Raw genomic sequence first — 11,565 nt, 5'->3', positions numbered from 1 at the left:
TAAAGAAAGCAGAGTCGGTGCCAGGCGCACTTCCTCGGGGAGACTATTCCATAGTTCGGGGGCCACCACTGAGAAGGCCCTAGATCTTGTCACCACCTTCCGGGCCTCCCCACACCCACCCACCCAGCCACCCACCCACCCACACACACACACACACACAGCACCCATCTCTTGCCCTTTGCTTTTGTCACAAGCTAAAAATAAAATTTTAGCCCCAGCCAGCATTGCCAACAGTCAGCCATGGTGGAAGTTAGTCCAGCAACATCTGGAGGGCCACAGGTTAGTCATCTCCTCTACATATTGTAGAGATTCCATGGTATTCTGGTGATTCAATCAGCGGACAAGGAATACCTACCAAGCAGGCCTTGCAACTTGGACATAATGTACAGTAACTGTATTTCACTGTATGGAGCTTTGCTCTGGAGTCCCTTCTAAAATCACCAGGAGTTGGAAAAATGGTTGTCCCAAAAGATGAGAAGGTCTTGAAGCACTTTTTTTAAAAAATCACCCATTCTTTCCCAAAGAATTGGCAAAAATTAGTTAAAACAGTTTTTGTCCTAGTTTTTTGGGTGTGTGTGGAGACTTCACTAATAGCTATTACAAAAATGATATCCTTGCTTATAGAAATTATTAGTGATTCAGTCTTTAAATCAGTTGTGAAAAACATGCCTGCAGAACATAGGACTTCACCAATCCAAACAGTGAGCGAATTACTCACTTTCTGTTATCAACATAAATAGCAATATTAATAGCCTTCAGGCATCCCAATCTACTCCTTTCCTTTGTGAAAGTGGACATCAGATCCTGTTGCACAAAGGGAACAGAGCACATCCAATAATCTACAAGCAGAGATCAGACCTTGATGTTTATGGGGGGAAAGCTACCAACCTCTGCAGATTACCAAAGCTATGTGGGTGCAAAAGGGCTCCATGAAGTGTCAAGTAACCGGGCACAAGTAATCAGGCACAGGGCAGAAGGGAGAGGGGGTGGGAGTGCCTTTCTGATGTGCAGTTTTCCTCTGCATGGTTTCCCCTTTTGCACACACTTTGAACCAGGCTCTCGGTATGGAAGGTCTTTACAATCCTTATCTTACTAATTTATTCATCCTAACAGCAGCCCTGTGAGGTAGTCCACTATTATTATCAGGGTCCTGAGGCTGTGAAGGAGAGATTTGACCATGATCACTCCATGAGTCCTTTCTGAGGAAGGACTTAGGGTGTTTCCAGACTGATGCTATTTTGTAGGTGAGACTTAATGATGTACTGACACTTTCAGGTAAAGTGTAGTTAAGCAGTTAAAGTGGATTTGGGGCTGATACAGAACAAGCCCGCTTTAAAAAAAACACAAAAAACACCAGACCTTTTGCAGTATAGAAAGTGACAGGAAAATGCACTGGAAAGTTTGGGATAATACAGGGGTTCCCAAAATGTGATTCGTGGAGCTTCATTCAGGTGGTCCGCAGTGTCTCTGTGAGGGACGCTTACAATTTGAATTCCAATATCATAAATGAAAGAAGGAATAAAGTACAATTAAAAATCATACAGCATCTAGCACAGCATATGCTACAAGAGGCAGAAAGATCATTAAGTGATATGCCAGGAACCCCAGCATTTTTCAAGTGATCTGTGGAAAAATAGTTTAGGAACTACTGGGATAACAATTGTTTGATGTGTCTTCATATAATCTCCCTGTAAACAAATCAGTATGAATGCTCAGTAAACAGTCGAGGTTGTATAACCTCCCTGTAAACTTTGCAGAAACAAACAAGGATGAATACTCAGGAAGCAGATAATCTGGAAGCAACCTTAAACCCAAGTTGCCCCTTGAATTCAGGTGTAATATTCTATCCACTAGACTATAATGACTTTATAGCGCTTTCTGTAGTCTGGACACCTCAGTGCCTGCATATACATTAGCCCCTTTCTGATTATGTCTTCTTTTTCCCCCAACTGCTACATTTTGTGACCCTCTTGAAAAAAAACATGATACCACATTCCCTGTGCAAAAGAGCTTGATTTAATATATATAGTGATTGAGGCAAACAAGCATGCGGATTAGAGGAAGAAGCCAGGAGAACAGCTCTAAGAAAAAGTGGATATGCTCAGTTCTCTTCCAGACTGGACAATAATCACAACTAGCCATCTGCTTCAGGAAAAAACAATGATTTCATTCCAGGTAATATAAGGGTAGGTAGCGAATCTAAAAGACTGCAGGAAGGAAATGATGTGGTCATGGCAACACGTCTGTAAGATGATCCTGGGGACATCAGTGAATAAAAAGTGCTAGGAGCTAGGAGTCAATAGTGCTGAAGCATATCACAAATTAATGCCAAAAACCACCCCTTAACACTAAAACACACACACTTCTCAAAAAAGCCACTTAATATGTTGAAAAGCACATACCAGATATTTATATTTTAAAAATAAAAACTACATCATATAAAGGGACACCTTTGCTGATTAACTCCTATAATGTTTTTTAAACCCTTCCCCACAATATATAAAAAACAGTTATTTCCTTGGCATTGGCTTCTACTACTATTTTAGTATTTTAGATTATGAACTTAAATGTATTTTATAAAATGTAGACAAAGGCAGGGGAAAGAAAAGCAAACGTTCTGACAATAGAAAGGGATAAAAACATACCATTTCTTTTTAAGCTGTTCATCCATTTATCAAGCTCTTCCATCTCTATTTCCATTACAGAGGGAGTGTCTTCTTCAAAAATAGGACTGAATAAAAAAACATATTTTGAGCCATGCAGTTTAGCATTGTTAGACAAACATTTTAATGCCATTTTTAATCAGTCATGTGTTAGGTTGTATTCAAGTATTTAGCTGTGAGTGAGTTTACTATAGAAGAGAGAGTTGTTGTATGTGTGCCAATAAATGTTACTAGATTGGCAATTAAACTAACATAGTGCAATAAATTAGTAATCCAATCCTATTATTATAGAATGTGGGAATTACGTATATATTAAAACTTTTTTTAAAAAAAATGGGTTAACTTGTGGTTCTGTTATACTGGAGTGGCTCTTGCCCATGAGAATGGTTCAACAAAGTTGATACGAAACATGCATCAAAGAACATGGAGCAGTTTCCATAAATGTCTTACCTTTTACAGTTTTCACTTCCTAGTTCATCTGAAATAAAATGAAATGTACTTAAGAAGTAAATCATTTTTAAAAAAATTATAGACAGAGTTGAAGATTTGCAAGTGGGATGGACTGGCAACAAAATGTTGCAGTCTAGTGAGCTCCTGTTCAGGATTCCAGCCAGCCATGCCTCTTTCCAGAATACTACAGTCCATTCCTCCTTTCCCTTGGATTTCCATTCCTTCTTTTCCCTCCCCCACAACAGACACTCAACATTCAGTGGTCAGCATGCTCAATCATCATTGGGTTGCTTTGGGACCTTTTGCCATCTTAGGTTTCCCCAGTAACTCTTTTTTTCTATTTCTGCAAAACCTGAGACCTCCCTGAGCATGTTGATACCCCTGTTTTGTTTGTCAGCAGCCTTGTGTTGGCTACATGGCCATCATAACTCAGCACATGTGTTTACCATTAGTATATATGACAGGGATAGGGAATCTTTGGCCCTTCGGATGTTTTTAGACTCCAACTCCCACCATTCTTGACCAGTGGCCATGCTGGCTGGGGTTCACGGGAGTTGGAGTCCAACATCTGAAGGGTAACAGGTTCCTCACCAGTGATATATGACATACTATTGAACACTCAGCCAGCATGGACACAAAGTAGATGTTGAACATACTGTATAATGCTGCCTTGTATCAAGTTAAGACTAGTGGCCCATCTGTCCCAGTGCATCTTCTATTCTGACAGGCAGCAGATCTCCAGGGTCTCTTAGGCAGAGGTATTTCCCATTCCCTACTCCTTTTAACTGGAAATTCCAGGGATTCTTCATGCAAAGCATACAGGCTGCCATTGAGCTCTGGCCTCTATCCCCAGTGGTCTACCACACTCATTTCAAACTTGGAAGGGCAAGCAGATCCCAACCAAACCTCATCTGCCTGGGTATTATTTGCTGCTGAATGCTTCCAGCTGAATTTACAGAACAGATACGTTTTTAAAATCTATTTTCTATTTTCTGTGCTTATCAACTTGGGAGTCCTGGATTTCTCCTCAAAATTTGAGTTCACCTGCCACCTGTACATATTTGGATTAGTTATCACATGTCATTTCTAACTGTTTGCGGACTGAATTTTTAAATTCTGTACTGGTCTGGTGGATGTCCTAGAATAGTAAAAATGCCCACAGTGATGACACTCTGAGCCAGTGTTCTTCATCCTTGGATCCCCAGTTGTTGTTGGACTAGAGCTCCCATCATCCCTGATCATTGCCTAAATTGGCTGGAGATTATGGGAAATGTAATTCATCTGGACACCCAAGGTTGAAGAACATTGTTCTGAAGTGCACATTTAGTTTCAGATAGTACTTGGACATTAATAATTCAAGGCTTCTTGGGTGAGATATATTGTCAGCTTGCTGATGAGCATGATGGAGAATCTTCGGCCCTCCAGATGTTCTTGGACTCTAATTCCCATCTGCACCAGCCAGAGTGGCCAATGGTCATGCATGATGGAAGTTGGAGTCCAGCAACATCTGGAGGGCCACAGGGTCTTCACCTGTGACTTAACATAAATCCAGGATACCTGTGTCATATATTGGAGGATAGGCAGCTGCTTGTAGCTGTGTAGAGGACAAGAGATAGTATGGAAATGCTGCTTTAACTATCTTCTCCATTGCTCTTGGGAAATAAGACAAAAAGTAGGATGTAAAAAGGACACAGCGGTAATGCCCATCTCAACTATTTAGTGGGGGGCAGGGGAAGAGAAGCTGCCAATAGCCTAGGGCACATTATAACGCAGCACACATATTCCTTCAGCTATTTTGTCTTCAGCCCTAAGAAAATGGCACACAGATGGAAAAAAACTTGAGGCAACATGTATTTCTTTTCCTTTTGAGTAAGCACTGATTAAAACCCCTTTTCTCCATTGTTCTGAGTAGGGAATGAAGCCATGTTGCAAGAATGACTATGGTGGCATGATTTGTATCTTCCACTATTTTGGAATCTTTATGCTTTGTATAAATCTGCATAAAGCCCCACAAGTAATAATGGGCCTGATCATATTGCACATGGGCATGTGAGGATGCATTACAGAGAATGGGAGGATTGTGCACATTTCCTATGTCCCTGTCAACTTTTCCCTCCTTGTGCTTTGGAGATAGTTAAATTCAGAGCATGAGTAACTTGTATGGTGCAGAGGAGAGGTCAGATGGATGTATGGGAGCCATATATTCAACTAAGTCCTATTCAGAGTAGACCCCTCAACATTAATGAACTTAGGTTAATCACGTCTATTCACTTCAAATGGGACTACTCTGTTATTAGTGTTATTAATGTTGAACAACACCCAAAGACCTCCCATTTACTCCAAAGTCTACTCACCCTGCCTTCCATGTACTCACATTGGAAGTGTCAGGGAAACAAGGCTCTAACCCTAGGGCAGGGGACATGTAGCCCTCCAAATGTTGCTGAGTCCATGTCTGACCATTGGCCATGCTGGATGAGGTTGACGGGAGCTGGAGTCCAACAACAGCTGGAGGGCCAAAGATCCCCATACCTGCTCTAATCAGTCCTGTGGGTTTCTTCTGTACACAAGCCCTGTGCTCCTATTCAGCTGAACCAGGCCCATAGGATTTGAACAATTACATATATTCTACAGCAGCCTTCCCCAGCCGTTTGCCCTCCAGATGTTTCGGACCCCAGCTCCCATCAGCCCCAGCCAACGCAGTCTTCATTGCACTGTGATTTCAGATGCTTTTCAATCCAAAACATATGGAAGGCACGAGGTTAGAGAAGGCTGTTTTATAATATGAGGAAAATTGCACCAGGATTATATCCTTTTCCTTTCTGAATTAAGAAAAAAAAATAGACATATGAACTTGGAGGCAGCAAGATAGTGAAATAAAATTAAATGGATATTCAAGCAAGCCCAAGTTGAAATTAGTAGCTGAGGTAAATTTAAGATGTTGACTACAGCCTAGGTACATTAATATTCGAGTCTAGCGGTGAACAGGAGACTGGAAGCAATGAATTTCTTGAGGCTAACAGGTTTCAACAGTGAAAGCAGCATAATGAGAAGTCAACAACTGCGATAAAAATTGTTTACTTCCACACGCCCTAATGCTGTATATGTGCAGTGCACCTGTTTATGAACAGAGACTGTAAGAGATTACAGATAGGGGGCAAGATGGATACACACCCCCATACCCAAAACCCAGAGAGGACTGAAAAACATTTGAAATCACAGAGCAGCAAAGGAAAATAAACCAAGGAGCAAGTGATTGCCAGGAGAGGCACAGGTGCATGAAACACCAGATGGGATAAGACAGAAAACCACATCCATTGGAGGTTAGGATGTGGTATTTTAGAGAAGGAAGCTGTCTTCAGAACAACAGAAGGGAAATGTGTTTTAAACCTAGCAAGGCATATAAGGGGGCAGGAAGGGGAGGAGTGGTTCTAGGCAGTGATTCTGTACACCTTTTCCTAGCAGAAACATCAATAGGCCTCAAACCCATGTCAGATGTTCCAGCAAGAATGAATAGGCATTCATGCATTATAGGCTCTACCATTAGTCAGAGTATGGTCCAAATAATTCACAGGTGGTTTGGCAAATAATTCACAGCACAGTTCTGACCTGACCTCAAGCAGACACTTATGGGGGCATGACAAGTACTCAGTAAGGCAGCCTGGAGTGGCAGAACCTTGGAGAGCTCCAAGTGAGCAATTTGTTCCAATGGAAGGTGGTGGTTTATAATCTTGAGGTTTTATAATCCACTCAGTCCAGATTACCCATCCTGGGTCCCGCCACTCCCTTCCCTAAGGAGCATGGCTTCTTAGTGCAGGGGTAGGGAATGTCCTGGCACAGGATCTGCAAGTCCATGATCGTTAGCCTCAGGTTCAGCATCAGGAACTCGATAATGATCTTCAGTCACCAGTATGCAGTCGTGGACTCAATCAGCTCCTTCTCCATCTCAGAGTCTTTGCTTGGCTGGAACTTTGGCAATTGAGGCCTGTAGGATGTCCTCCTGTCTACACATACATGGGATTGCAGCCTCAGTCTAACAGATGCTGCAGCCCTCTATGCAGTCTTACATATACCCATGTTTTAGAGCAATGGTGGAAAAAAGGTAGATCTGGTTCTACTGGGTGATCTCTGAGTAATTTGTAGTAGGTCAGCAAGGATTCTGACTCCCAGTTGTTTGACACGCACAAAAAGAAAAGGGCTCTCCCTTCCCCCTTCTAAGGTATGCTGTGGAGATGAAGAAAGCTGGGGGTGGGGTGGGAGGAACAGGAGTGGATTTTTATGTGATGGGACTGTGAGCTCAGCTTTGGTACTGAAGACAAATTTCTGGATTAAAAAGCTGCTCAGAAGCATCCTGTTCCTTAATTCTAATAAGGAATTCTGTTCTGGTTGTGGATTGCAGGGTTTGGGTAACGATTAAAGTAGATTCTGGAAGCCCAAAGTCTGCCTATTTTTCTGCTTTACAGCCTTTTATGTTATGTTTTATGAGGAGAGTTTAAGTACCACAATGGGGTAGAGGGACCCTCAATAGAAAATAAATGCCAAGGATTCATGGCATCGCAATTTTTTCTTGGGGGCCTGAATATATACCCACAGACAGTTGCACTATACATTTATATGACAATAGTCAAAAGCCTCATTAGTCATCAGAGTATTACACTACTATTTGTATATTATAAATATATGAATCTCTGTGTGTCCAGTCACCATCCAAAAGCTTCTCTCATTGATCCTGGTCCTTTATATTTCACTGCATATTTTCTACTCTGCCTATATACACTTCCCATTGCATCATTGTGGAAATGCATTGTTTCCTGGATTGCATTATCCTTCTAGCTAGTGGATTACAGGCATCCCAATCACATGATTCTCCTGCAGTCTGATTTGTACTTAGCAAGTGGTAAAGGCAATTCCCACAGTTATCCTAGAAGGCCTTTATTGAAAATGTTAAGAATAAAATTAATTCTTGAGGAGACTTTATTTTCCCTTCTTTCTTTACTGAAGAAGCCCTACATAAATCCAGTAGTTACTGAGTGATGATGTATAAGGGCAAAACATAAAAAATGGCCAGAGAAATTATCTATGGCCGAATGATTTAAGGAGGAGCTGAAAAGCCAAAAGAATCCCATTAAGCTGTCCTGGACAAGGGAGATAAGCAGTGGGTACTCAGAAGCACAGTCAGACCAGGTTAGTGGGATTTCTTGTTTGCCTTTTGGCAAAATAACAATGTGGCAGGGAATTCAAAAATGTGCCTGGATTCAACAACGTTGCTCCGCAGCATGTACTCTATGTGGCACTGAGGGCTCAAAATGACAGTGTTCAGTCAGAGGCTGAGGACACGAGCTTTACTCCCTTGCAGCCAATGAGCTTTGCTGCCTTGTCCTCTTCCCTATCTCAGTAAATAGAACAGGTGTTCTCCTTCTTTTGGGGGGGTTGCTAGGAAGCAGAGGGAATGTCATCCTGGACCATAACACACTCTGATTTCGTATCAAATACACAGGTAATGTTGGAGAATGTTCTTACTGAAGACAGATACCAGCTTCCGGGAATCAAAAGTGGGGAGAGTGCAGTTGCACTCAGGTCCTGCTTGCAGGCTTCCCATAGGCATCTGGTTGGCCACTGGGAGAACAGAATGCTGGACTAGACAGGCCTTTGGCCTGACCCAGAAGGGCTCTTCTTATGTAGATTTTTTTGCACTCTGTGCTACTCTAAGCAGCCTCTTGCATTAGATTTGCTTAGGCTTCATTGGCTCATCCAGGTCAGTGAAGACATGCCACAGTTATTCCACCTAAGAAAGGGTGTTGAATTCACAATGGAGGACCATATGTATGAGTAAAATAGGAGGAGTAAAAGAATGAACTGAAAAAATAAGGCAAGCTTTTTGTTACAGAATATACATATAGACACCCTCAAGGGCTAGCTTGTGAGCAGCTGATCTGGAAAAGAAGGATCTAGCTCACGGACATGACCGAAATAAAAAGAATAAAAAATTGTAAATAGAGAAGCTACTAAGAAAGACATCAACGTAATGGTCCTGCTCTATGGGACCCCAAATCCTGGAGCTCATCTAGGGAGGTCCGTGAATTCCAACAAAAACAGAAATGGGAGCAGAAATTGCCAGTGTTTGCTTATTTATCCCATATCCAGAATGAAAATCAATACAGTGCACACGATCTGTAATTGCTGCTGCTGTTTTCAATTCACAAACGATATGTAATTGATGACGTTTCTCCCCCATTTGCATTACATTTCCTTTCCACTGAAATGAACAGCCTTTGCATTGAAAGGTTATATTGGAAAGGAAGGTCAGTCGGTGTCTCAAGGGAGCAGTGAATTTGAAAAAGTGAGAAGGATAAGTTGCTAGATATCCAAAGATTTCCAACATGACATCTGGTGGTGGTAGCAGGGAAGTGCAAGTATTTTGTAAGTAGTGAGGGAGGAGAACAGAAAAAGGTGACATTCCCGATTGAAATCTAGTAACTTAAGATTTCAGCCTGTGTGGGATTTTTCTCATTAGGAAGATCTAGGTCAGGGCTGGGGAACTTGTGACCCTCCAGATGTTGCTGGATTCCATCATCCCTGACCATTGGCCATGGCAACTAGGGCTGATGAGAGTCTAACAGTATCTGGAGGTCCACAGGTTTCCCACCTCTTATCTAGGTTCACACAATCTGTTCTGTCACAGCAAATAATAAGGTGGCTAGTATCCATGGCATAGGATAGGCATGGGCTCTAGATATATGCTGATGGACAAGATGTTGCATCATGAAACAGAACATTCTCAAGGATCTGTGAGAGAGGATACTATTTTGAAAATATAAATAAACTGGTGAGTGAGTTCATGAAGCAATGGAACAGAGTCAGTTTGAAAGCATAGTCTTCTTATCTTCTTCTCCTGCTTTCCATGAATACTTGGAGGGGGACCAGGACTGTGCTGGCTGGCCTACGCTCAACCTCTGAACATCCACAGACTCTTCCCATGACCTTCATGTGTTGTGCCAAAGGTGGAAATAGGCTGTACATGTACACAATTACACACATAGGGCTTATACTTATAACCAGGAAACCCCTGGTGGTTCCTAATCATCCGTACAGGCCCTAGTCTACATGCATGCAGTTGTATAAGCACACACCTAATCCTAACCTTCAACTCTATGGACAGCTGCTGAAATCTCCTCCACTGCATTCACTCATAAACTAAGGAGACTGTACAAAAGTTAGACCCGATAAAAATGTTTGCCATGTGACAACCCACTCTCCTCCATATATTTCTAAAATGGTCCTTCTCACATTGCCCAAGAAACATCAATATTTACCTTGCTTGGATTGTTTCTGCTTCTGACGTCTTACAATGAAGACAACCAGCAGAATAATCATAACCAATAGCAGAATTGCAGGGACTCCAAATATCAAAGCAGGATGTAGGTCTGTTGTTTCTGTAGTGGCAGTGCTTTCCGTTTCAGGATTCTCCAAATCTGTTGGCATAGTGTCAGCTTGCAATTTCTGGTCACTAGTTGTTAAAAACACAAAAGGTGTAGACGATCCTGGTGCAACTGATACAGACAGTGTTGGAGTTACTATGATAGTAGATAACTGCAAGCCGTCTCCTGAATATCCTTCCTCTGCCATTGCAGTTGTAGAACCTGCCAAATGTTACAAGTACTTAATCACTTTTGTTTGGATAATTGAAACTAAAAATAAGTTTTAGCAAATGCAGTTTTATTTTATTTTTTAAAATGCCTTGTTCCATTCATCTTCTGATGAGGAACTCAAGTAGCATCCTTGACCACTTGTCTGCTCGAGAACTGTTTTTGGCAATGGACTCTTAGACTTGGCATTTGCCTTGTGACCCCTTCCTCCTGATTATATAACAATTTATGGTTGTCCTTTGGATCTATAATGGTTTTCACAGAGATTTGTTAAGGCCAGTATGTTGTAAATCTGGAATTGGGTGTACAGTGGAGCACTGAATTTGCAAATTACTACAAAGTGTTTAAGAGAACGAAGTTGAAAGCTACTGTACAGAGCTTCAGAAGGCAGTCGTGCAGTTGTATCTGGAAGGCTAGCAAGAGAATGGCCAGGAGATTCTCAGTTAAATAAGTGCAATGTAAGACATATTACTAATGAGGAGTAATAATAATAATAATAATAATAATAATAATAAATTTTAATTTCTGTGTCGCCTATCTGGCCTATGGTCACTCTAGGCGACGTACAACAGTTAAAACACAGCATAATAAAATACAATAGTACAATATAAAAACAGTATAAAACAATACAGCATACAATACAGTAGGAGGCAATTCAATCTAGTAATTAACCCTCCCCGGAAATCCCAAAGGCCTGTTGAAAGAGCCAGGTCTTTAAGGGTTTACGAAATGTATTTAGGGAAGAGGCGTGCTGTAGATCTTGTGGGAGGGAGTTCCAGAGGGTGGGGGCCGCCACTGAGAATGCCCTC

At 41.7% G+C, this 11,565-nt stretch overlaps 1 protein-coding gene across 4 annotated transcripts in view; it reads right to left on the bottom strand.

The window, feature by feature from the left end:
• The window catches only part of TMEM154 (transmembrane protein 154), a 63,727-nt gene that overhangs the window by 35,662 nt on the left and 16,500 nt on the right, over nt 1-11,565 (bottom strand). For 3 of the 4 annotated variants that reach the window (XM_061584617.1, XM_061584618.1, XM_061584620.1), the window contains exons 2-4: nt 10,424-10,750; nt 3,114-3,141; nt 2,646-2,731 (exon numbers count right to left, since the gene is read on the bottom strand). In XM_061584617.1, the coding sequence (XP_061440601.1) occupies nt 2,646-2,731; nt 3,114-3,141; nt 10,424-10,750 (441 nt within the window). The remainder of the gene's footprint in view (nt 1-2,645; nt 2,732-3,113; nt 3,142-10,423; nt 10,751-11,565) is intronic. The other variant, XM_061584621.1, reaches the window with a different exon arrangement.

The sequence above is a fragment of the Rhineura floridana genome, chromosome 9, assembly GCF_030035675.1.
Source record: "Rhineura floridana isolate rRhiFlo1 chromosome 9, rRhiFlo1.hap2, whole genome shotgun sequence".
NCBI lineage: Eukaryota > Metazoa > Chordata > Lepidosauria > Squamata > Rhineuridae > Rhineura > Rhineura floridana.
The sequence above is the reverse complement of the archived record's forward strand: the minus strand, read 5'-3'. Positions and strand labels throughout refer to the sequence as shown.